At 43.8% G+C, this 27014-nt stretch overlaps 1 protein-coding gene and 1 pseudogene across 1 annotated transcript; both read left to right on the top strand.

The window, feature by feature from the left end:
- The first annotated feature begins 1010 nt into the window (after positions 1–1010).
- On the top strand, positions 1011–17881 carry LOC150012980 (spermatogenesis-associated protein 31D1-like). Its single transcript, XM_090275199.1, has 7 exons — positions 1011–1159; positions 3451–3472; positions 5479–5533; positions 6098–6152; positions 6435–7435; positions 7538–9715; positions 17748–17881. The coding sequence occupies exons 1-7, from the start codon at positions 1011–1013 to the stop codon at positions 17879–17881; spliced, it is 3594 nt and encodes a 1197-aa protein (XP_090131325.1).
- A 572-nt stretch (positions 17882–18453) lies between these two features.
- On the top strand, positions 18454–20048 carry LOC150012979 (uncharacterized; annotated as a pseudogene).
- Positions 20049–27014: the final 6966 nt, after the last annotated feature.

Here is a 27014-nt window from a genome sequence, read left to right as displayed (position 1 = left end):
TTCAGAAAAGTTTGTCATCAAATCAAAAATCAATTCCTATCGACTAATAACTAGAGCCTAACGCTCTTCCTCTGTTAACCACAGCCCCTCACTCTGTGGTCCAGCTGACTTCCTTCCCACTTAAACCCACTACATTTTTGGCATCTTTCACTTATTTATACCCTTTATTCACATGTTGTATTTCAGCCCAAATGAATTATTTGTAATTATTCACAGAAAAAGCTTATGCTTTTTCAACATCTATGACCCCTTATCCTTTATTTACAAAGCTTTCGTACTCCTTACTTCACGCCCATGGTACTTTAATCGTGCTTCCTGCTAGGGAGCACAGTCTAGCGGATGGAGAGAGGGATGTACCTCCATGATCTAGATCTGTCTCCGCCCCATCCTGCGAAGGAGCACTCATTTGCGCAGGTGCTGGGTGTATTGGCTAAAATAGCTCACAGGTGAGGCCTTGAGGAATTCTCTTAGGTAACCCCATTCCTCTTGAAGGTTGGTCCACTTGCAGGAGAGGTCAGCTCGGCCCAACGACAGGTTGAAACGGGAGTAGAAATGAAGCTTCCTTGCCCGAGTTGAGAACAATTTAAACTGCCTCTCCTTAGCTTCAGAGCTCCCTGAGGAAGTGGGTGAGGTCTCTGCTGCAACTGCATTTGAGTCCAGCCTTTCTCTCTACACAGTTCTGCTTCGCTTGTTTCTGGGTAGAGTGTTTCTGAGAAAACCCCCCAGAAACTACAGGCATACAAATCTCAGCTTCTGAGTTGGTTTCCTGGGGGAACTTAACACGCCATTTGGCACCAGAAGTGGTTTGAGGAAACACATTCTGAAATGACACTTTGGCTGGGTTGCCCACTGGTTGGCCGGAGAACCGTCTCGCCTGTGCTGTACTTGGGCAATTGCTTAATTTTCATCAGTGCAAAGAGATACAAGTGGAAGAGAATGCAAAGGTGGGTGAAATGTCTTACTTGAAAGAGGTTTGGGGTAAGAAGTGTTTATAAGGACTCTGAAGGTGGATGGCGACCAACGAACCTTCCGCCGCCATCGCCCGTTGGCGCCGCGCGGACAAGGGGCCACAAAGGAACCTCCCGCCACCGTTGCCGGTTGCCGCCACGTCCCCAACGGGCGACAACCGAACCTCCCGCCACCATCGCCGCAGCTGCGAGCACTGCATGCGTCCAATTTTATTTATTTTAAATACTGTAGTCAAAGGAGAGAGTAGTTTATCTTAAAATACAGTAGTCTCCTTTAAAAACATTAGAAAATTTTTAATGATAATGCAATATTAGAACAAAATGAGTAAATGTAAACAGTTTTTGTTCATAGTAAATTGTGAGTCCAAAGGATGCCTCGATAAGTAATATTCAAGTTTAACAAATGTACTGGACAGATTTCCCCGACATTCAGCCAGTCTAAAACAATTAAGTACTCCCCATTAAGACTATGTAAGAAAAACTCCTTACCCCAATATCGAATCCAGTCATTTACCTATGATACACAAGGTAGTTAGTCAGGCTCACAATCAGCAAACACTGGCTAAAGAAAACAAATTTACAGGAGAAAAGTATTTCAACTAAGGAATTCTTTAGCACATGGCTTAACACCCCTGTCCTTCCCCTCTGTAGTCAGAGCGCCTGGCTACAGTAGATTTAAAAATTGGGAAACTGGATGTGAACTCACTAAGTAAGGTCATGGTTTTTTAGCCATGATCGATTAAGAGTCAAGAACCTGCTTCCTATTTTAAACTAAAGATGTTTTCAAAATAGAGATGAAGGCTTTAGCACAACTTATTTCTGATACTACTACTTGTTCCTACCCATGACATAAAGGGATTTCTTTTACTCAGAAAAAAGCACATGCTAGACAAGCAACGTGTCCTGCGAAGTGACCGGGAAGATGGAGAGTGTTGCCATTTCTGAGCAAAACCTTTTCTTTTGTTCATGAGGGTCCTAGTAGTTCTCGTCTGCAAGTGAAGATGGCCTCGGTTTGAAAAGTGAAATTGAGAAAGCACGAGAGAGCAGAGCAGCTGGTCCCAAAGAACAGAAAGCATCACAGAGGAGAGCGAGAAGAGGGCATGCCACCCCCATGCACCAATGGCAAACATCTCTAAAATCTTTAGTGACCCTTTTTCTGCCAAGATTCCTTTCGGCCCTAATAGCCCAAAGAGCCCCTAATTCTCAAATGTAACCCCTTATACCCACACAGTGTCTAGGCCTGCTGCTCACTCTTCCTTCTCTCTGTCAAATCCCTCCTCTCCCCACAACATTTTAAATTATTTTACTTGGCCATTGTGCTAGTCCACAGCACACAGGACCAAGCTCATCCTGATTATGGAGTGGCCTTCTCTTTTGCATAACTTCTAATGGACGCAGCTGTAATTATATTTAGCAATCCATTTATGGTTTTTGTTTTTTTTTAATCACATCAATGGTTACTTCTATGAAACGTTAAACATTGTTTTTCCCATTTACTCTGTAACTTTTCACCAAAATTCCTATTGGTATCTCTATAGCTTTTGAAAGAATGTAGTTTGTGTTGCTATTGTATACGTACGTATTTCATGTCCCCATGCCAGCTGATCCTCTAACAGTTACAATGTCTACAGCTTCATTATGTGGGTTATAAACTGCTGAGATGAAGCCCCGTCTCATTTTCTTACCTTCCTTGCCTGCATTCCCTCCCTGTGTCTGATGAATAAGTCTTGGCCCCAGACCCCCTTCCTCTCCCTCCCATATGAAGATGTTTTACCTGTAATGAAGCTCCCGTTCTTTGCATGTCTTCTCCTGCGTCACCGTAGTCTCCAACCAAAGCAAGGAGCACTTTTAGCCTCCCCGTCTCCCTCACCCTCCCTTGATTGTCAGAGGTGTCTCTGTTCAGAAAAATCCCTCCACTTAGCCTATACCTGTGGTATTGTTTTCTTTTCTTTTTTCTTTTTGAATTTATTTAGTTTTTTCTATTACAGTTGTCCCACTTTTTCCCCTATTGCTCCCCACACCCTGCCCACCCCTTCTCCCACAGCCAATCCCCACCCCGTTGTCCATGTGGTATTTTTTTCTTATAGCTAGTCTGCTCCTGACTGTCCTGAAGGTCCCTAAGACTCAGAGCCATAAAAACACACTTTACAATATGAGTAAGACAAACTACACCAAAAAATTTTCCACGTGAGAAATCATTATAAAAATGGCACATTGAATACGTTCTTCAAAAAATAATCTTGTCGTAAAAAGGCTAAGAACCTGATATAGATTAAAGGAGAATAAAGACACGTGACAACTGAGTGCAGTATGTGCCTCTACACTGAGTCCTGGAGTGGAGATTTTTAAAAAGCCATGAAAGATATTACTCAATAAATTAACAATAAATTAACCTGCCCATCGTGGCCGATCTGTTCACATACAGCATTTGGGGAGCCCCATGGCACAGAATTCCAGTGGACCCATGACGGTGAGAGCCCAGGGAGACTCAACATGAATACAAGGTACGCATATTATATCTATGACTAAGTAAACGAGGAGCTAGCTGCCCTGAGAGGGTACATCATTTTCATTCAAACCAGACAGCTTTGGGGATCCTGAAAACAGCTGCACCCCTATGGCCCAGCCCGCGGACAGTGAACAGGGTGGGAGTGAGAGAGAGCACTGGGGAATGTCCCTAGAAAACTGAAAATGTATGAGAATCCTAAGCCAAAGATGTGTCTCCAATGAGCTTCCTCAAATAGCAGCACATTGTTCTAGTAGAGCTTTTGGAAAATACTCCTCCTTGGAGCCAATACAGCGCAGTGCAGTCTGAACTCTGGGACCAGACTTCTGAGCGGTGATGCATCTCAGTTGGTTGTATGGGGACCTCACTCTACCAGCCACCACCTCGGCCACCTCCATGGCTGCCTGAGACACTCGAGGGAGGGTTTTATTACAACACTTGCGGGTGAGATACATGTGAGCTATGTGAGATGCATTCCTGGGATGGATGATATTTTAAACTTCATTGTTCATTTATAACTTACTGAAAAAACTAAAGTTTGCTCTTTAACATTCACAAAACTAAGTCTAAAAGAGCTTTAAGTTCTGTACCTGGGTTGATGTAATTTGGATTTGAGGACAGATATGACCCTGAGAGCAAATGTCCAGGTACCAGCAAAATTTCCAGGCACTATTTCAGACTTGCAAAGTAGTGGACATGGAAAGACTGAAGTCAAGGTCTCCAAACATTAAAGGGGACCCAGGTAATATCTTGGTTACAATGAAACAAGAAGAGCATTCATTAAGGTAAATGGGTGATATGTTAAAAGGCAAATTGGAGAATAGGATAGCAGAGTAGGGCAGAAGGAGCTGGAGGCCTAAGAGGGAGGAAGGGAATCTGCTGGGCTGGGGGCGGGGGGGTGGTGCTGTGGACACACCCTCTTGAAGGTACTCCCTCCCCATCTCTGAAGCCCTTTATGACTCCTCAATGCCGTGTGATGCAGGCGTGGCAATAAAGCCAAGAGCCTGCCCTCTCAGAGCTCAGTTGCGTTGAGCAGCTTTGCCTTTCGGAAAATGGGACTCGACCTATTTCTGAATGTGCTTCAAGAGATTTATCTGTACGTCTTCGCAGAACCTAGAGATGACACCCGCAGCCTAACTTACATCTGTGTGCTGTGGGTGCTCCTCCTAATCTTCATTTGCATGGTGGGAATTCCATCTACCCCAACCTACTGGGAAAGTGAACACACTGAAAAGGTAAGGAAACTTGAGCAGGCCCCAACAGAGATTCTTTACTGTTGTTCCCCCTTTTATGTGAGTTTGGTTGAGTCAGAGAGACATCAAAGATGGGATGTCTGAGGGGAGACTAGAACGTCACTGTTCCAGGGGACGGGACCGGGCAGGGTTAGGGTCCAGGGAGGACTCAGGTTGCCACATGAAGCTCACACACCATGTGGGTGGGGTGGCAGGTTTCTGGCTAAGATTCCAAACACAGTGAGTCCCTAGTTCTCGATCGAGTTATTTAGAGACTTTGGGATCCCTGCAGGACACCAGAGTTAACCAGCACTTTAGCATCAGTCACATCGTTCACTGAGCCCCCAGCCTTTGTGTTGGGCTGGTCAGGAGAGCAGTGCTGAGCCTCTCAGAGCCCCTGAGAAGAGAGCCAGGGCTCCATCCCAGGTTACACGGTCCTATGTGAGGGAACATGGGCAACTGTAGGCCTCAGATTATACGCCTGCATTGAGCAGAGGCCCTCTGAGAATATCCAGTGTGGCCCTCACAGACAAAAGCCTTTCTTGAGCTTTTCAAAGAAGGAAAAATTAAAAACATTTTAAAGCTTTAAATATTGGTAAAAACAAAAACAAAAACCAAAGAAACAAACAAAAAACCAAAAAAGTTCTATTAATTAAAATGAGCTTGTTGGCTCAGAGAGACATTATTCTTGAATAATAAATATCTGCGTTTCTTAGGGAGAGGATTGAGAGAAGTGAGTCCCAACCTCTCATTCTTTTCTTTCTGTTCTCAGCATCGGACCAGAGCCAAGAGGAGAAGGAAAGGTGGGACATTGAGAGATAAGGCTATGCCTGTCCCGCCCGAACTCCCAAGGGTGACCCCCTCTCTCTCTCTTTTCCATGAGGTACCAGGTGCTTGTTCTCTGGCACTTGGTAGATACAGTCCCTCTCAGAACAAAGAGCCCTCGGAGGGGAGGCTCATGCAAAGACAGTCAGAACCTGAGACTTCTCAGATTCTCTGCTCTGCTGTCCTTGGGTAGGAAGCATCATGGACCGGGGCAATGGGTGTTGCCCAGTAGATGTCCAGAGTCAGAACTCCTGTCTCCTGACTCTGTGAAGGTACCTTGGCTTTGGGCTGATCAGATTCCTCTTTGTTGTAACCATTGACCTCTCTGCTTCACAGAGTGGTTTTGAGCATCCAATGAGATAATGTGTATAAAAAGTACTTTATAAATGAAGCAACGTGGACATGGGGACCTTAGTAGTATCATTGAGCATTTGACTTCATACTAATTCTTGGGGCTTTCAGAGTCTACTCTCCCAATGGTCTCCCATTAAGGGACCCCTGTGCAATACCTATGTGTCTACCTTAATTATGTGTAACCCACTCTCCTGGTTTCCCAGGTTCAAGATATTACCACAGGGGAAAAGAGAAGAAGAACACGGGGCTAAGTTCTGTTCTAAAAAGGTGACTAGTCTTTCCCCCCTTTTCTTGGTCTCTCTTTAGCATGTTCTATGCAATTCCAGGGATTCGGTGTAACCTTCCATAGTGATGGGAGGAGGTTGCCATGGGAACGGGAATGTGAGTGAATGCCTTGGGGTGAGTGCTGCTGAGTACATTGTGGCATCATGGATGTGGAGCAATGTGAAGGGGCAGCAGGCTTCAGGTGGCCCCACCCCACCAGGCCAATAGGTCCTTCTTTCCTTGTGCTGGTCCTGGCTGCAGCTTTGTACCTCCTGTCTCCTGCAGCCCCCTGGGCCAGAATCATGATACCATCAGTGTTCATCAACATGTATGTCCAGACCCCTCCTGTGAGGTGTATAATCACACAACTGCTGAGCTCGATCGGCTGCCGGTCTCAGAGGCCCTGGAAGATCCTCCTCCCTCTGTGTCCCCTCTGGCTTCTACAGCTCCCGTGACTGAGTCATCATCATCCACTCAGTCCTCTGCCTTCTCAGCAGTCCCTCCGGGAGACCTAATCCCACCTCCTCTGCCTGAGTCTTTCTCAGCACCCCCCTCTCTTCTCTCTCCTGACCAAAGGGCTCCCTTGGGTAAAGTTTTGTCACCCTCACCACCAGGCCAAGCTCTGCCTCCAGAGCCTTTTCCTCCTCTGGAACCCAGATTCCCAGTGCACAGTTCCGTACCTCAACCCAAAGACTCTTTCTCTTCAAACCTGGCACAACGGGATTTCCATAAAGAGTTTCCTGACATCTATTCTACAAAGACTTCTCCTGGAGGAGACGCTGCTGTCAAACTTATAGGTCCTAGATACCACCTGTTTCTCAGCCCCGATGAGCATGACTTGGCACAGCAGTACTCATATCTTAAGACCGGGGAGGACCATTTAAAGCACAAGCTTTTCTGGTGTCTTCCATCTCTGCACAGCGAGTCCTTGCCCTCTGCTGGCCATGCCTTGGGTGACTGTCCCTCAATCTTTATTTTTAATAGCGTCTCCAATGCCCCTACAGGCCAAGAACCTCCAGTACTTCCTGATTTCCTACCTCCGTCCTTGCTTAAGGCCCAACCTCAACCCTTGTCTCAAACCCTGCACCAGTCCCAGCCCCTACCTCTCACTCAGACCCAACCACAGGTCCACCTTCAACCCCCACTCCCAATCCCTCCATCCAGTCCCATAACCCAGGATAGTGCTTGTGGAGTGCAATTTCATGGACCCCAGAATGAATTAGAACACATCAGCTCATCTGAAATTCAACACCTAGAATGCAAGGTATTGCAGAAGACACAGGAAAGTTTGTTGGGCTTACCCTCTGTGGTTCAAAAGTCTACAGAAGCCTTCCATGCTCCAGCTCCCACCTGTCCTTCTTGCCAGCCCTCTGAGGACTATATTTAAGTTTCCATCAATCCTGGAGAGTTTCTACTCAGAAGTGAACTTCGACCGAAATTTGAGAATTACCTCAAAAGGAAGATCATCCACCAGAGCAGGGGCCTGCCCCTCAGGATCCACGAGTCTCTGTCACTGATGAGACCAAAGAAGTGCTCAGACAGATGTGAGTCAAAGAACAGTTATGGCCTCCTGTGGATGTCTGAGTATAAGGGCCAGAGTAGCCAGCCAGGAAGCTTCCGTGAGAGTGGCTCAGAAATGCTTCGGCCAGAGGAGCAGGGGACAGATGAGGAGCAGAGACAAAAGAATGATCCAGAAGATCTGTTGAGTGACTCAGACAGCTCCTCAGGTAAGGATGTAGGGTATGGCTCTGAGAAAGGCCTAGCCATGATGAGTCCATCAGAAGTAAATTCAATGGTGTCAGGGGAGAGTGAAAGTCCAAGACAACTGGAAAATGACTTGAAACTACATCTCAGCAAGAAGCTTGATGATATCAGTGAGGGTCAGCTCCCTGGGCCTGTGCATGGTTCCTGGCACACTATGGAGGAGACTCCTTCTGTAAAGTCCCACATCAAAATAGAACAGAGGAGTCTGCCACCACCAGTGGGCAGGGACTACTGTGTGGACACATCCCAAGAGCTTTCCTTCCTGGTGTCCGGAGCACAGCAGTTGCTGGAAGCTCATATTACCAAGTTTCATGAAGAGACATTACAGGGCCTTCCTGCCAAGGTCCTTGAATCCATGGAAATCTTTAAACTGAGAGATACTTCATCCCATTCCTCATATGATTCCCACTCCTCCTCCTCAACCAACTGGATTTCGAAGGTGAACTCCAAACCTCAGGGCTTCACGCCCGTGAGAGGAAGCCCTAGAATCCTTTATGGATTAGGACAGAGAACAGAAACAGCCACTGTCCTGAATACTCCTCCCCCTGCCCCCTCACTTGTGGGCGAGGAAGGACAGGGGACCCTGAAACAATCACCCTCTGATAACAAACACGAGGTTGTAGAGGAGGCTCAGAAAATTTTCGGAGCCAGACAAAATGTTCTGCCTGTCACAAACAACATCACTGGCAAAGCAAGGCAGAGACATTTTCCAATAGACAACACTCACCCGCCAAAGCTGCCTACAGGGCAAGCCGGGGCCAGCCATGAGCCAGAGGGCAAGAGTGTGAATTCCAGTGACAGAGCAGAAATGCAACTGGGCAAAAGCACGGAGGGGACAGCAGAACCTGCTTCCATGCCCACCGTGTCCGGGGAGATAGTCAAGGCTGAGGAGCTGAATGGTGTTCAATACAAAACCAGAGACACCTTCACAACCAACGAGCCGGGAATCTCCCGAAGAATAAATGTTAATGAGAGCAAAGAAACAACTGCGGTGACTACTAAAGTGCCCCCACCAAAAACACCAGCTCCCCAAGATCCTACGTCTTCAGACTTAAACAAGCAACTCACTGATGAGTTCGAGTTTAAGCTGGAGACGAGAAAGAATAGACAGGCCCAAGGCAAACCCACTGACGTGTCCCATGAGACTAACAAAGCCTCCCTGCCTCATGCTCAGAGTGTCCCCAGGCTGGACATGGGACTTTCCCAGGTGCTGCGTGTCCATTTGGAGAAGAGAAGAGCCAGTATGGAGCAGCAGCAGGAGCCTTGGGTCCAGTTGTGCCAGAATAAGAATTTGCCACCAGCTACAGAGAAAGGGAGTCCCACAAGCCCCAGATCAGAAGAGCTTGGTGCAGGGGATGCAGGGTTGGTAGCATCCCAACCTGGAAGAGTGAGAGATTCTACTCAGAAGATGGTTGTGAGCAAGTCTTCCCAGACCCTATCACAGAAGAGACAATCTCTTCCTGATACTAATTTCATAAATAAAATCAAAGCATTTTTTAAATGGCATAATCCTGAGGTGAAAAGCACAAAGCAAGAAGACCCCCAGGTAAAGGGAAGCTGCATAGCATCTGTGCAGAGCAGAGGCCCAATTAGAAGGAGAGCAACCTTTACTGGGATGATGGACGCAAAGAGAGCCATTTTAGAACTCGGGAAGTTCCCCGAGGAGAAAGTGGGACATCAGCCCACAGGAGCTACCGCCTGCCCTCAAGAGCCCCTTCCCTCGGCAGTGAAGCTGGGGACAGATCAGCAGAAGGCAGCAGTGCGGGCCCAGGCGCAGCCTGTCCACTCCAGGGCCCCCTCCTGTAAGTCCTCCCGCCAAACAGCCATCTTTCCTGGCCAGAGCTCTATGAGCAGAAATGAGGACAGACACCCCCAGAAAGTTGGGGCATTAAAAGACCATCAATTTCATCAGAAGCAGCCCCAATCTGTGCCCTCCAGGGGGATTGTGACCCATCCGAGCCCCACCTGCAGGCCTCACACTACCTCCTGCTGCTCTCACCACTGCAGAAGGCACTTGTGTGTAGAGATCTGTGCCTGTGATTTAGACAGTAAATCCTATTCTGTAATTTCCAGGCAATTCCTTCCTTATGGAGAATATTGATTTGCCTAATAAATGTTTCCCTGTTAATAGTGCTGTCTTTCCTCTGTACTGTGTTGGGGGCATGGGTTTTGGGTATCTCCAGGCTTGTGCTTAAAGAAAAGGAGTTCGTTCAGCTCCTACTGATTGCTTCCTTTGGCTTCCAAAGTGACCAGTCCCTGGAGCACTTGTAGAGAAGTAGATATCACATACCCTCCCCGAAAGCCCACTTCCTCCCTGACGAAGTTTGAGGAGATGAGCTCTGTCTCCTTCCTCATAGCTTAGCCTTAATGAACGTGGACAGAAGCCCACACTTTCCCCTCAGGGAAGGTTTTGTATCCTTGAGAAGAGCAGGGAAGACAGGCCTTCTGTATCTGGAAAAGGTCAAGGACAGAATATTTTAGAAAATATTAGTGAAGAGGAGACAGTGGCTTAATCATTATTTAGAAGTCCATGATCAGAAAATGCCACAAGTGGGTGAACCCTGAATGGGAGTGTTTGGGGCGATATTGCTGCAGTGGATCTTGGGCTGGTTGGGGTAGGGTCTAGGAACAGCACAAACGCTGCTTCCATATGTTTCTGGTGGGTCATGTTCATGTGTTAGGGAAGCATATTTTAACCTTGACATTGACATATATCTACCGAAGGTCACCTTGGGGAAGTGGTTCCCATCTCTGGACATTTCTTCAGGCTGCAGGATTGATGACATTTCTTTTCCTGAGCAAAAGCACCACTCAGCTATCAGTGGTAGGAATGTTAACCAGGCAGCCACCTACCTCCCAAGGTAAAATAAAGCTGAGAGTAAGGACAAGATACCCTAGAGTGAATGAGGAAGTAAGAACAAATGAAGAGGGGGAGAGTGACCTCGTGGGTGGACAAAGGTCTATAAGCTTCATCAGCCCCACACAGGGACCCTGTCTTGCTCCCGGCTTCCTCACACCGACGCCAGCTCTATCTGCCGTGGCTGAGCAGAGCAGAGCACAGCATACTGATACCTCACACCCAGAGTACGTGGGCTGTCCTTGAGAAGTAAAGCAGTATTTGCACGGCATCCCTGCCTTTGGGAAAGGGGAGCTGGTGCTGCCTTCCATCCGTGCTTGAAGGAAATATACAGGAGCTTGCCCTTAGTGTGTACAGCTCTCCTGTCCGGGTGGAGATGCCACCTCGGATATTCATGACTTTGGTGGTGCTATAATCTCCCAGAACACCAGCAGCTCACAAACCAGAAGTGAGCTCTAGGCTATGCACTGGGGTTACGGATATTTGAGGGCTCACCACAGACCTGCATGGAATGCTTTTTTTTTTTTTTTTTTTTTTTTTTTGCCAAACCTGCAACATACCCTTACTATAGCAGTCTGGAGGGAAGCCATCTCCACTTTCATACACTGAAACACAAAAATGGAATGAATGTCCTAGTGAGCACTTTAGGTAGTTTTCCTAGCAAGCCTTGTGAATCCAGAGGGTAAAGAAAAATAAAATACAAAAACCAGATGTCCAGCACAGCCTCTCTCACTACCACATTTGTATCTTCTTGTCCAGACTGATGACATTGACCGTACAATGTTGGAAGCTTGGTGTCACAGAAAAAATATGCAGATTTTGTGAAAGTCCTACTGGGGAAAAATTGCGGAATAGGGCTCACGGGGCAGGGAACTTGAGGAGGTGAGCAGGCAGGGGAGGACTCTAACATCCATGTGCATCAAGCAGCCAATGACCCAGCCTCCCAGCTCTTACGTCATGTCATCTTAGGCCCCTTTGCCTCCTCTCCAGTGCAGTTACTGCCACACTGTAGGGCTTATTCCCAGGAACACCTCAGCCATCAGGAATAATGCAATCCGACCTTCCACCCTGTGGCCTTGTTCCCCTATCCTCCCATCATAGGTGCCCCTTGTTAATTTTTCAATGCCAAGACATACATTTTTCCACTTACTCGCTGTCAATCCACAAAGCCCTTGTCTTCTTTCCTCACCAAGGTGGACTTGATGGTCTTTCTGGTTACTAACATTTAAAAAAGCTCCTCTACAATGGCCCCCACCCCAGTTCCCTTTCACTCTTCCTGTCTGGCAAAATTTCAAGTCTGTGATTTTCCAGAAATATCTTTCTATAGGTAATGGCTTACTCTTGGATAAAATCTCACAATCGATTCTACTGATGCCCCTGAACTACTGGAAATTATTCTTTCATTCCACAAATAACGATCCCATGCTGATTAACATAAGAACAAAAAAAAAAAAAAAATGGAGTTTAGGTCCCTGTTTCTTCAGTCCATTCTCTCCCCAAAGCTACTCAAATCTGTTTCAAATCTCACTGGCCTCACATTGAGGCATCTCCACATGCCCAGCAGGTGAACTGGGCTATACGCCATGAGATGGGAACTTTCCAACAACACTTTTCACATTCTTCCTTTACTTGTTCCTTCCCAATATCAAAGGAATGACACTTCTTGAAATCATCTCGTGGACAGACACCTAAATGCCCATCTTGTTGGGTGAGGATAGACTGATGCACCCTTGCTTATGAGATACCCACAATCTTTTATTTTTTTAAGCCTGTTAACACAGAAATGTTTAAACATGCCTAAGAGCAGCTAGAACAATGTATCTTCCAATGTACCCTCACCCAACTTCCACAATTACCTCTCGTCTGTGTAATACATCCCTTTTTACAATACAATAAAGTGGAAAAGCCCATTGAAACATCTTGCCATCCATCTTTCAGACACATGCTAGGTGTCCATGTCAGAGTTCTCATTTTTATTTCATATTTATCACATGTAGAACACACTTATGCACCACAGATGTAAACAGTAGCAAGCTTTTAAAGATTTTGGCAATCAGTTCTGCTCTGCCTTCTAGCCAGCCCCGAAGAGCCATTTGAGTGAATTCTTCCCTTAATTTCATGCAAACAGTAATCTTATAGAGTAAATCCAGTGCACAATATTGCTGTCCCTTAATCACGCAGTAACTAGGCCTACATGCTAAATGTACAGAAGTAGAAATCTACAGAATTGGCATCACTATATGTGTTTTCAAATGTTAAGAAGAAATTTTTTTCCTGTTAAACATGGAAATGACTTAAACACAGTAGATCAGACACACTGATCTGTTTCTTCCCAAAGTGCCATTAATAGTAAAAGGTAAGATGAAAAGATGCTCAGCATCACTAGCCATCAGAAAAAATACAAATCAAAAACACTGTGATATAGCAACAGACACACAAAGAAATGGCTAGAATGACAAAGTCAGGTAAGTGTCACTGAGAATGTGGAGCAAGTGGAGCCCTCATGGGTTGGTTGCTGGTGGGAATGAGAAAGGGTACAGCCACTTTGACAAATAGTCCAGCACTTCCTCAAAATGTCAAATATGGAGTTACCATATGATGCAGCAATTTCTTGTCGGCATCAATTTCTTGTCCACACCAAAACTTGTAAACAAATGTTCATAGCAGTATTCAGTATTTACAATAGTCAAAAGGTGCAAAAAACCCAAAGGTCCATCTATTGATGAATGGATGAATAAAACATGGCATATCCATGCAATATAATATATTTGGCAATAAAAAGTATTAATACCTGCTACAACATGGATGAACCTTGAAAGCATTATGCTAAGTGAATAAAGATGGTCACGAATGATCACGTATGATTCTATTCACATGAAATGTCCAAAACAGAGAAAACTAAAGAAACAGAAAATACATTAGTGGTTGCTTAGGGCTGGAGGTTAGGGAAGGAAGGAGAGGAGAAGGATTATAACTAAAGGTTATAAGATTTTTTTTTTTTTTTTTGAAGTCATGAAAATGTTTTAAAATTGACTGGGGGTGAACATATCTGTGAATATACTAAACCCATGAAATTATATACTTTAAATAGGTGAATTGTATAGTATGTGAACTATACTTAAATAAAATTAGGATAAGGAAAGGATTTTAGAAGTAACTACTTGAGAAGGACAAATAGAGGAGAGGATAAGACATCAGATGTCAATGCAATTCGGGAAGACAGGAGTGCAGGTGAGGAGAGGTGAGCGACACCAGACAAGAAATGAGGAGTTCCATACATTAAACATCTTGAATTTTTGTTTTTATTGTTTTTGTTTTATATTATGTATAATTTTTAAAACCTTTAATTCTTTTTTGGGAGCTGAGACCTTCTCCAGTAGTTGATAAGATCCTTTTGGACAGGGAGCAGGCTTCAAGTGCACGGTGGACGCCAGCTTTCTTGCCTGGGGCAGAATCAGAGAGTATTTAGAGTCGGATTGCACACTGCTGGGGTCTGGACATGGCGGTGGTAGTAGCTGTGGGAGCCAAAGCTAGAAATCTCAAAGGTCAGGTAAAATTCAGTAAAACAATCCGTTTTTAAAATGTATTTATTTGAAAATAATTAATGTTGTAGAAAAGGTGCATGCTTGGTAAAACCATAAACTCTTTATCCAGATTTATTTGCTAACATTTTGACACATTTGTTATTTCTCACCTGTCTCTTTTTATATCTGTTTGTCTTCTTCCCTCCCTCCCCCTTCTCCCTATATATGAATGCACACACATATATGAAAAATATGCATGCATGCCTGCATACTTGAGTTCACACATCATGTACTTTATATTTACTGTATATTTTTTAAGAAAAAAGATTCTTTTACATATAGTACAATTATTGCCTTCAGTACTTTAATATTTGGCATAAAACTTTTAATTAATCTCCCAGTCACATTTTTTGTTAATTTATTGAGTAATATCTTTCATGGCTTTTTAAAAATCTCCACTCCAGGACTCAGTGTAGAGGCACATACTGCACTCAGTTGTCACATGTCCTTATTCTCCTTTAATCTATATCAGGTTCTTAGCCTTCTTACGACAAGATTATTTTTTGAAGAACGTATTCAATGTGCCATTTTTATAATGATTTCTCACGTGGAAAATTTTTTGGTGTAGTTTGTCTTATATTTTAAAGGGTGTTTTTATGGCTCTGAGTCTTAGGGACCTTCAGGACAGTCAGGAGCAGACTAGCTATAAGAAAAAAATACCACATGGACAACAGGGTGAGGATTGGCTGTGGGAGAAGGGGTGGGCAGGGTGTGGGGAGTAATAGGGGAAAAAGTGGGACAACTGTAATAGAAAAAACTAAATAAATTCAAAAAGAAAAAAGAAAAGAAAAGAAAACAATACCACAGGTACAAGCTAAGTGGAGGGATTTTTCTGAACAGAGACACCTCTGGCAATGAAGGGAGGGTGAGGGAGAGGGGGAGGCTGAAAGTGCTGCTTGCTTTGGTTGGAGACTACGGTGACGCAGCAGAAGACATGCAAAGAACGGAGCTTCATTACAGGTAAAACATCTTCATATGGGAGGGAGAGGAAGGGGTCTGGGGCCAAAATCGATTCCTTAGACACAGAGAGGGAATGCAGGCAAGGAAAGTAAGAAAATGACACGGGACTTCATCTCAGCAGTTTATAACCCACATAATGCAGCTGTAGTGGGTAACTGTTAGAGGATCAGCTGGCATGGGGACATGAAATATGTACGTATACAATAGCAACACAAACTACATTCTTTCAAAAGCTATAGAGATACCAATAGGAATTTTGGTGAAAAGTTACAGAGTAAATGGGAAAAACAATGTTTAATGTTTCATAGAAGAAGTAACCATCGGTGTGATTAAAAAAAAACAAAAACCATAAATGGATTGCTAAATATAATTATAGCTGCGCCCATTAGAAGTTATGCAAAAGAGAAGGCCACTCCATAATCAGGATGAGCTTGGTCCCCTGTGCTGTGGACTAGCACAATGGCCAAGTAAAATAATTTAAAATGTTGTGGGGAGAGGAGGGATTTGACAGAGAGAAGGAAGAGCGAGCAGCAGGCCTAGACACTGTGTGGGTATAAGGGGCTACATTTGAGAATTAGGGGCTCTTTGGGCTATTAGGGCCGAAAGGAATCTTGGCAGAAAAAGGGTCACTAAAGATTTTAGAGATGTTTGCCATTGGTGCATGGGGGTGGCATGCCCTCTTCTCGCTCTCCTCTGTGATGCTTTCTGTTCTTTGGGACCAGCTGCTCTGCTCTCTCGTGCTTTCTCAATTTCACTTTCAAACCGAGGCCATCTTCACTTGCAGACGAGAACTACTAGGACCCTCATGAACAAAAGAAAAGGTTTTGCTCAGAAAAGGCAACACTCTCCATCTTCCCGGTCACTTCGCAGGACACGATGCTTGTCTAGCATGTGCTTTTTTCTGAGTAAAAGAAATCCCTTTATGTCATGGGTAGAAACAAGTAGTAGTATCAGAAATAAGTTGTGCTAAAGCCTTCATCTCTACTTTGAAAACATCTTTAGTTTAAAATAGGAAGCAGGTTTTTGACTCTTAATCGATCATGGCTAAAAAACCATGACCTTACTTAGTGAGTTCACATCCAGTTTCCCAATTTTTAAATCTACTGTAGCCAGGCGCTCTGACTACAGAGGGGAAGGACAGGGGTGTTAAGCCATGGGCCAAAGAATTCCTTAGTTGAAATACTTTTCTCCTGTAAATTTGTTTTCTTTAGCCAGTGTTTGCTGATTGTGAGTCTGACTAACTACCTTATGTATCATAGGTAAATGACTGGATTCGATATTGGGGTAAGGATTTTTTCTTACATAGTCTTAATGGGGAGTACTTAATTGTTTTAGACTGGCTGAATGTCGGGGAAATCTGTCCAGTACATTTGTTAAACTTGAATATTACTTATCTAGGCATCCTTTGGACTCACAATTTACTATGAACAAAAACTGTTTACATTTACCCATTTTGTTCTAACATTACATTATCCTTAAATTTTTTCTAATGTTTTTAAAGGAGACTACTGTATTTTAAGATAAACTACTCTCTCTCTCCCCTCTGACTCGTCGTCGGCAGCCGTCCGTCTCGAGAGACGATGGTGTAGCTTCTTAAGAGTCTATCTGCACCGCCGAGAATGGCTGTGCAGTCCGACTCGGGAGTGACACGGTATCTGTCTCCTCCCGTGTTGAATCGACATCTTGCGATGACGCTGGAGTGTCCTCTCCAGTGAAGCTGAAGCTACAGAGCCTGGGCAGGGTGATATGGAGGGTCTGCTGTTGCCCATGCAGCAGACCCCCCCTCTCTTCGCAGCTGAAGGGTCCAAGGGAAAGACGGAGTCAATACAGCTTGGCTTCAGGTGCGCGGCAGGAGTTGCCGGTGTTGACTACAACGTCAAACCGCCTTAGGGACTCTGGCTCCGGATTTTCTGTCGGGGTTTACTCCCTTAGCCTTCCCCCTGAAGAGGTATGCCGCAAGGCAGCAGAGGTTTTTTGGAGTCAGAGTTTTCCTTCTCTGATGTGCCCTGACTGGAAGATCGAACCAGCGACACTTAGCTCGCAGGCCGACGCTCAATCCACTGAGCCAAACCCTCTGACTACAGTATTTAAAATAAATAAAATTTTGTGCAGGCAGTGCTCGCTGCGGCAGCGAAGGCGGGGGAGGTTCGTTTGGGTCCCTAAGCAGGGCTTAAGGATGTGCCAGAAAAGAATTTCCCACCACCTACAGAGAAAGGGAGTCCCACAAGCCCCAAATCAGAAGAGCCTGGTGCAGGGCATGCAGGGTTGGTAGCATCCCAACCTGGAAGAGTGAGAGATTCTACTCAGAAGATGGTTGTGAGCAAGTCTCCCCAGACCCTATCACAGAAGAGACAGTCTCCTCTTGATAGTCATTTCACAAATAAAATACTCTCACAAGATAAGCTACTCTCTCTTTCTCTCCTTTGACTACAGTATTTAAAATAAAATTGGGCGCAGGCAGTGCTCGAGGCGGCAGCGGTGACAGGAGGGTTCGTCTGTCGCCCGTTGGCAGCACGGCGCCGAGCTCGGAGGCCGCCATTGCAGCTCATTTTCAGTTGCTTTTTTAAAGACAGAGGCTCATGGTGTAAATTATTGTTTCCAGTGCTGGGGCTGGAGGCCTGGCAGAATGGGTGCTGATGGAGCTACAGGGGGAGATCGAGGCTCGCTACAGCACTGGATTAGCTGGAAACCTCCTGGGAGACCTACGCTACACCACTGAGGGAATCCCTGTGCTGATCGTGGGACCTCATATTCTGTATGGGAAACCATCCACCTGGAGAAAGCTTTAGCTGTCCTTGTCAAACACACTCCTGGGGAGCAGGACTGTAATGAGCGTGGCTATGAGACTGGCACCTAGTCCTTGGTGACAGCACTCATCAAAAACAAGATTTTTGTGTCGGCCTGCGAGCCAAGTGTCGCTGGTTCGATTCCCAGTCAGGGCGCATGACTAGGTTGCACATGAGGTCCCCAGTTGGGGGCACGAGTGAGAGGCAACCACACAGTGATGTTCCTTTCCCTGTCTCTCTCTTTTCCCCTATCTCTAAAAATAAATAAACAAACAAATAATTTAAAAAAAAAAAAACAAGATTCTTTTCAAAACTTCCCCCAAGCCCATTATCACCAATGTTCCCAAGAAAGTATGAAAGAACCCCGGATTTTCCCTAGAAAGTGGCCAAACCCTTGGATTCGTGCCCCACTGCCACCTTGAGGGCAGCCCGATGGTTCCCTGGGACCACAGGGGTTCCTGTTCTAAACACAGGCCACCCACCGGGCATGATCTCAGATTCCCTCCTATGCCAACTGGTTCTCTTGGTGGAAATCTGGCCCCATTTGCAAGGAACCCTTCTACTTTTCCATCTTCATCAGGTTCATTGGCTGCAAACCCAGCACCTTTCCCTGCTGGTGCTCGTGACCCAGGCATGGCTTCGTTTCCGAGGGATATGAATGCCACTGGCACATGTGCAGTTTCTTTCCCACGGCCAGGCCCAGCTCTGAACCCTAGAGCAGGGGCTCTTTCAGGCCCAGGGCCTCTGTCTAACCAAGGTTAGGGGGTTTCCCAGGGCCAGGTCCTATGCCCAACTCAAGGGCAGGTGGTCTCCTGGGAACAGGTCCTGACTTCAGAAGTGGCGACCCCATGGGCCCTGGATCTGGACCCAATCTGAGAATGAGTGTCCTCTTGCCTTCTGGAAATGGTCCTCCCAATAATAGGCCCATTGGCCTGGGCCCTGGACCAAGTCCCAATTTGAGATCAGGCTTTGTAGGTACAAACCCTGCCCCAAGGTCAGGTGTGTTTCCAGGCCCCAGCCTTGGGTCCACCCAAAGAGCAAGTGGCCTGGGGCCCAAGCCTCGGGCCCACCCCAAGGGCAGGTGGCCTGGGCCCAGGCCCTAATCTGGATACCAGAGCAGGTGGCCTCTTGGGCACAGGATCTGGTCTTAACTTAAGAATGGCTGGACCTCAAGGCCTAGATCTTGCCCTCATTCTAAGAGCAGCGGGTCTTTTAGGAGCAAATTCAGTTTCTTTCTCACAGGCTTCTGGAAACATGGGCACAAGCCCATCTTCCATGGCAAGAATATCTGGCCCCATGGGCTCAAACTCGGGTCCTGGATCCTGGGAATTGGCCTTCCAGGGCCAAATCCATCTCCCATGTCAAGTACTGCTGGCCCCATAGGCCCTAATGAAGCTCATTTTTCAAGACCAGCTGGCCCCATGGGGCTAAATGCTAACCCCTTTCCAAGGGGCACACATTCAGGGGCACTGAACCCAGATGCCTTTTCTCAGTCTTCTGGCACATTGGCTTCAAACCCAACTACCTTTCAAAGGTCTGCCGACCTTCGGGGCTCAAATGCAGCAATTTGTCCAAGAGCCTCTGAACCTTTAGGGCCCAACCCAGCTAACTTCCCAACGGCCACTGGCTTACAAGGTCCTAGTTCAACTACATTGCCAAGGTCTACTGGCCCACTAGGCCCTGGTCAGGTTACTTTCCCAGGTCAGCTCCTGGGCCTCTGGGCTCTTCTGCAGTGGGCCCTGTGGATATCAACCCAGCTCCTTTTGCAAGGCCAACTGGGACCCTGGGTGTAAACCCAACTTCCTTTCCGAGGATGAATGGCCCTGTAGCCAAGACTTTGGTCCCATTTCCTAGAGTGGGTAGTCTCCCTGGCACAAACCCAGCTGCTTTCCCCAGACTAGGGGGTCCAATGGCTGCAATGTACCCAAATGGAAAGTTACCCCCTTAAATAGCATTTTCTCTCCAGGACCACCTTGGTTTCCAGACATCGTGGTTCTGGGCAGAGGCTGTGTTTTAGGCAAAAAGGTAGATATGGAGCTACAGTCTGAATTACATAGCTGGGGCTCAAGTTCAAATGAGCCATCTTTTTCAAACTCTGCTTTCTTCTTGATTGAAGGCGAAACGTTATTTGTGGGACATGGACTATGGCAGGCGGGAACGATCCTAGCCTCGAGAGAAAGCATCTCCAGCCTTCCGGAAGCCTGCTGTACTTTTATCCCACAGCTTTCTGCCCTTTGTTTCTTACTAGTTTCTTGAATTGTTCTTGTGGACTTCTCTCAGGGGTACATTGACCTGCAGGTCCCAATTCATATGTAGTCCCCTGCTCACCACTGGGGAATTGGCTCACTGCTCTCTAGAAATGTTGCATTGGTGAACAGACCATGCTTCAGCAGCTGTGACCTGGGCACCTTGGACCTGGTCATCCTCTACTGCCACACCTTTTCCTGGGGGCTTGAACACATTACAGGGAGGTGTGCAACCACTTTAAAGACCCACCAAATACAATTTCCACTTGATGACTGGTCCTGCAGCTTCCTTCTCTGGGACTTAGAGGAGGCCAGAATCAAGGCTTCCCTGCTCATCCAACTCCCTCTCCACTGGTACGCCCAATCAAAGAACGTCAGAATTTAAACTGATGTGGATGGCACATGGGGTTGGGGGTTGGGGGGTGAAGGGGAGAAATCACTGTGCTTTGTTCAAACTGATGTGAAAGGATGGTTGTTTTTCTTGCATTGTATCTTTTCTTACTGTTTCTTTAATAAATGGGATGAGAGGGCAAAAAAATAAAATAAAATAAGTAAAATTGAACTACATTAGATTGGTAATCATAAATATTTTATTTTTTAGTATTTCTTCATAAGATTATTTAGAACATAGAAATTAGTTGCTTGTTACTTTAATTATGATGCCTGTCAATTATTAGTCTTACTAGAATTTATGCCTGGATAATGCATCAGGTCTGAACAACTCAGTCTGGGAAGACATCATCTCAGTTAATCGGTGACGAATATCAGCCTCATCTCTTCATGGAATTTGAAATCTTTCTTCACCTTTCAGATACAATTGCTTTATCATTAAGCATAAATATTCTATTACTGCTCAATAAAAATTATCAAATGAGCTGTGTTTAGATAATTGAAACAATACCAATATGATTATATTTATCATTAATATTCATATTTTGCCTTTATTTTAATTTTTAAAGTGAAAATAATTTTAATACAATTCAGAAACTCATAATTATGCATTTGTATTCAATATTCACTTTTGTTGGTTATATGCTGTTGAGTAGAAATTAAAATGTGATTGTATATTGAAGTTGGTGGGTACCCATACTTATCAGTGGTATGATCTCAAATACTGGATATAAATATATTGTAGATATGAAAGAAAAAAAATAGAAGAACATGGACTGGTATTCCTATGAAATCTATGTACTGTCATTTGAATTGTATCTAATGATTTCTTAGTACTTGATGCTATCACCCTGACTTCTGTAAACAAATAAAAGTTAAAATTAATTAATTTTTAGTTCTGATTACAGGTGGTTTTTTTCTTCTGACTTTGTGTTTAGGGACAAGAGTTGCACATATGCTAGGTAATTCAAGGTGTCAAGAAAGTAAAAACTCATATTTCTTCCACTTGATCAAATATTTCTGCAAATAAATTCAATCGATCTGTTCTTCAGTCCCATAGATAAGCCTCAATGTTCATAATGGAGTTTACATATGTATCCTAGTAATACAAGATTGGCCTGAGCAGAACAGGAAGTGATATAAAAGATCATTTTTTTCTGCTAATTATTATTGTAGTTTCAGGTCCTGAATTTATCTCAAGGGTAATGTTTTCCTCTCATTACAATATCTTATTTCTCAACTATCAACCCTTTTAATCTAGACATACCTAATTTTTACCATGTCATCTAAGGAAGTACACTTTTCTGCCTTAAGAAGAACAGATGTTATTATAAAACAACTGTTTTCACCCATTACTACACATTGTTTCAAAAAGTTTTACATTAACACATACTGTTGATTAGCCTTATTCTGTAATTTAAAGTAGGAGACCAACAATGTATTGATAAATGAGATGGAGAAATTCACTGTTACCAAACACAGAGAAATTTCCACCGCAGGATTAACTAGTAATATAGAGCCTTCTTACTGGTTTTTCTGATTTTACTAGTCTCCCTGACAGTCTCTTCTCAACAAAAAGATCAAGTAATAAAGATTATTTTAAAAGATACTTCAGAACATGTCACTCCTCTACTCAAAACCGTACTCAGCTAAAAGACAGAGATTTTATTATGGCCTACAACAGTGGTTCTCAACTGTCCTAATGCCGCGACCCTTTAATACAGTTCCTCATGTTGTGGTGACCCCCCCTCCCCCAACCATAACTAAAGCATAGTGATTAATCACAAAAACAATATGTAATTATATATGTGTTTTCTGATGGTCTTAGGCAGCCCCTGTGAAAGGGTCATTCTACTCCGAAAGGGGTTGTGACCCATAGGCTGAGAACGGCTGGCTTACAAGGCCCCATAAGCCCTAGCATCTCATGACTACCCTAATCTTATCTCCCATTACTTTTGACCTCCCTTGCTCAACTCCAGCCACATTGACCTTGCTGTTCATGGCACCAAGCACACATACCACAGAGCAACTGGTGTGTTCTTACCTCTGTTTGGAGCATTCTTCCAGCAGATATGCACACAGTTTAGTTCCTTGTCTCCTTTAGGCTTCTGCTCATGTATCTGTCACTTTCTCAATGAGGTCTTTCCTAGCCATTCTAGTCATAATTGCAGCCTCCTTTTCTCTGTTTTATTTTTCTCCATGTCACTTATCACAGCCTGTACAATCGACACTAAGCATTTATGAATTGTTGTTTTGCATATCACTACCATTAGAATATAAGTTTCGTGAGAGCAGGGAATCCTTTCGGTGTGGTTCTCTATAGTACCCTCAGCATCCAGGAGCTCAAAAAATAGCTGTTGAATAAAACAATAAAGAAAAAAATCAACTGAATTTTGAATAGGCAAAAATTACAAATTAAAATATCTCTGCATATGTATCCAAAACTTCTCAAAGCACAGTGGCCACTGTGTTTGGTAATAGATTATTGTAGATGAATCAGTTTTGTACATTGTTGTAAAGAATATTTAAGAACATAAAGAATATTTAAGAACATTTAAGAACATATTTAAGAACATAAATGACATTAATTTTAAAAACCTTTCAAAACCTTTCAATAGTTAAAATTTACCCCATCTATAAATACACATTCCCAAACAAACACATTTTGGGAGAGAGTAGTAATTATCCACTTCCCACTCCACATATATGAGGTCTGCCCAGAAGGTATCCAGCCATATAATATGAAAAATAGATATTTATTGAAAAAGATACAAGATACAAAAAAACATTGTACAAAGGACAATGATACCCCAATCCCCTTCAAAGTAGGCACCTTGGGGCCTCACAGAGTTCTCCCAGTCACCATCATCTGCTCTGCTGTATTTTCCTGAACATCATTAACAGTCTGAAATCTCTTCTCTTTCAAAGGTGACTTTAGTTTTGGGAAAAGCTAGATGTCACAGGGCACCAACTCTGGGAAGTAGGGGGGCTGAGTCACCTGGGTGATTTGATATTTCGCACACACAAAAATAAAACCTGCATGAGATGTGATGCATGAGTGGGCACACTGTCATGATGAAGCTGCCAATCACCAGTTGCCCATAGCTGTGGCCTTCAGAATCATCCAAATAGTTTCTGCACAGGAATGTTCAAGCTTAATGCAAAAATTGATACAGATTTATTGCTCTTCTTGCTTAGTCATTTTGAATGCGACAGCCACACAGTACACATGTTCACTCAGTGGCATCTAGCATCCCCACTGACTAGCGCAGTGAAGTCATCATTGTTCACACATGTTCATTCCAGTCCACAGTCCTTGGATGCCAGGTAATACCAATGTCATGCAAGCTGTTCACATTATATTAACTATGGCTGGGCTGTTTCCAGATAGACCTCCTACACCACGTTGTTATTCTCACCTTCTTCTGTAGTAGCAGATGTGTTAGCTGAACATGTTATCATTTAGCTGAAGACGCCAGTCTCGGTTTCCCAGCCTCCTTTCCATTTTGATGATACACATGGACTAGGGTCTTGAAAATGGAGTGGGGTGGGTAGAGATTTAAGTTAATGTAACGGTCCCTAAAAGGAATGGACACAGCCTTACATTTCTCTTTCCCATGTTGCACTGGCTGGAATAAAGATGTGTGTAAGCCACCTTGTTCTCAACTATTGGCTGAAGAGAACATCTGAGGTGAGCAGAGCTACAACATGGAAGGGCCTCACCGCACCAATTTCAGTAAGCCACCAGATCTGTTACAGGAGAGAAAAATGAACTAAGTAAAATTCTCTCCTGTTTAAGCCAATTTTAAACTTTTATTTATTGATTTTAGATAAGCCAATTTTTTATTAGAGCAGTCTAAAGCATATATTTAAATAATCCTTAAAATTCTAAAAGAAATAAAAATTCCAATATTTAAGGTAGGGAAATTGTGGCAGTGGTTTATTTAGAGGCAAAGTGTAGAAATCAATGTCAAATGGAATTAGAAATTAAAAAAATAGAATCATAACATATTAACTATTTACTAAATATAGACCATATGCTGGAACTGTATGCACACTGTCATTTAATCAGTACAATAACTTCCAAAAATAGGTGTTATTATGTGTGTTTTACAGGTAAAACTCATAGGATTCAAGATGTTTAGATTTTTTTAAGGAAGCACTGCAAGTAAGTGCTAGAGCTAAGAGTCCCATTCTGTGAGCATTTCTCAAAGTGTACTTTCCCACTGCCTTCTCTTTGGATTGATACATGCTCTCCCTCCAGAGGTCTCTGAGAATTTCAAATGGGAGGTAGTTGATTAACCACTTGACGAAAAGATCTCTACTCTTCCTGCTCCAGAATGGAGTTCTGCAGAAGCAATGTGATTTAAAACCCTGAGCCATAGATGGAATAGCTATTACGTTGAAGTTTAGCCCCCAATTTGGACTTGGATTTCCAGAGTAAGATATTCAACCAGAACCTGAACCTGTTGGTGTAGTCCCTGCTATAAGATAACTCCAATAACAGGCTGCCTAAATGAGCTACAAAATCATTGACAATAAGTAGAATTTTGTTCCCCCGGACATAATCCCTACTCATTTGAGCAATCTGTAGTCAAAAGCAACATCCAAATCCAAAAAACACATACACAGTTCAGATTCAATAATGACACAGATATGGTTACAAAGTGGATTCAAAATTCTAATTTTTTTTTTTCCTGGCTAGGAAGAAGGGGAAGCTATTCAAGAAGTTTAACAAAAACAACAAAGAATACTAAACTTACATTCCCAAGGCATTTATACGTGTATGTGTGTGCATGTGTATGCCACAATCTGGGGAATTTCTTGCCTCCAAGTAAGCTACAATTGAAGAGGCTGGAATTCACTCTAATAATCAGTGCACAATGTGCTAAGCTTCCTTTAGACCTCAGAGACAATTTGAGTAATCAGGACATTTACCGCTATTTCAAAAATTGAATTTATTGGTGTGACATTATATAGGTTTCAGGTGTACAGTTCTATAACACATTATCTGTATAATGTTTGTGTGTTCACCATCACAAGTCACGTCTCCTTTCATTACCATTTATCCCCCCTTTACCCTCTTCTGTACCTCCCTGAACCCCACTTTCCCTCTGGTAATTACCATACTGTTTTCTATGCCTATGAGTTTGGTATTTTTCTTAGTCCCCTCACCTTTTACATCCAGTTCCCCAAATCCCTCCCCTCTGACAGCTGTCAGTCTCTTCTCTGTATCTATGAGTCTGTTTCTATTTTGCTTATTAGTTTACTTTGTTCATTAGATTCCACAAGTGAGAGAGATCATATAGTATTTGTCTCTCTGACTGGCTTATTTCATTTTGCATAATACTCTCCAGGTCAATTTGTGCTGGTGTAAAAAGTAATATTTTCTTTTTTTTTTAAATGCCAAGTACTATTCCATTGTGTAAGTGTACCACAGCTTTTTCATCCACTCTTTACTGATGGGCACTTGGGCTGCTTCCAGATCTTGTCTATTGTAAATAATGTTCCAATGAACAAAGGGGTGAGGACATTTATCTCTGAAATCTGGATGCTTTCCCCATTGGTAAGAACTCACTCTCAGCCTGTAGAGACCACTATAAAAGCAAAAAAGACTTGTCTTTTTATACAGATGTACCAGCCAACATTATAGTTTTTTTTTTTTTTTTTTTTTTTTTTTTTTTTGGTTTTTCAATTACAGTTGTCCCCTTTTCCCCCAATTTCTCTCCCCCACCCAACCCATCCCCTCTCCCACAATCATATCCCTCCCCGTTGTCCATGTCCATGAGTCTTTCATACAGGCTCTTTAATTAAACCCTTCCCTTACTTATCCCCCTTCTCTCCCTCTCCCCTCCCCCCTATTGACTGCTATTCTGCTCTTTGTTCTATTTAGTTCCTTTGTTTGTGTTGTTCTTTAGTTTCCTGTATTAGGTGATATCATATGGTATTTTTCTTTCTTTGCCTGGCTTATTTCACTAAGCATAATTCTCTCTAGTTCCATCCATGTTGTCGCAAATGGCAGGAGTTCCTTCTTTCTTTCTGCTACATAGTATTCCATTGTGTAAATGTACCACAGTTTTTTGATCCACTCATCTACAGATGGGCACTTAGGTTGTTTCCAGCACTTAGCTATTGTAAACAGTGCTGCAATGAACATAGGAGTGCATAAGTTCTTTTGAATTGGTGTTTCAAGATTCTTCGGGTATAATCCTAGTAGTGGAGTCGCTGGTTCAAAAGGCAGTTCCATTTTTAATCTTTTGAGGTAATTCCATACTGTT

This window comes from Furipterus horrens, unplaced genomic scaffold (genome assembly GCF_987537825.1).
Source record: "Furipterus horrens unplaced genomic scaffold, mFurHor1.1.pri manual_scaffold_4, whole genome shotgun sequence".
NCBI classification, from domain to species: Eukaryota; Metazoa; Chordata; class Mammalia; order Chiroptera; family Furipteridae; genus Furipterus; species Furipterus horrens.
Note: the sequence above shows the minus strand (reverse complement) of the source record. Positions and strands in the feature narration are given on the sequence as shown.

What these genes read in the sequence shown, in the direction of transcription:
- LOC150012980 (XM_090275199.1), top strand. Translation starts at nt 1,011, where the DNA reads ATGGCGACCAACGAACCTTCCGCCGCCATCGCCCGTTGGCGCCGCGCG. An exon ending in GACATTGAGAGATAAGGCTA is followed by an intron (nt 5,534 to 6,097) that starts TGCCTGTCCCGC and finishes CAGGTTCAAGAT; the next exon opens with ATTACCACAGGGGAAAAGAG. An exon ending in ATTGCAGAAGACACAGGAAA is followed by an intron (nt 7,436 to 7,537) that starts GTTTGTTGGGCT and finishes ACTATATTTAAG; the next exon opens with TTTCCATCAATCCTGGAGAG.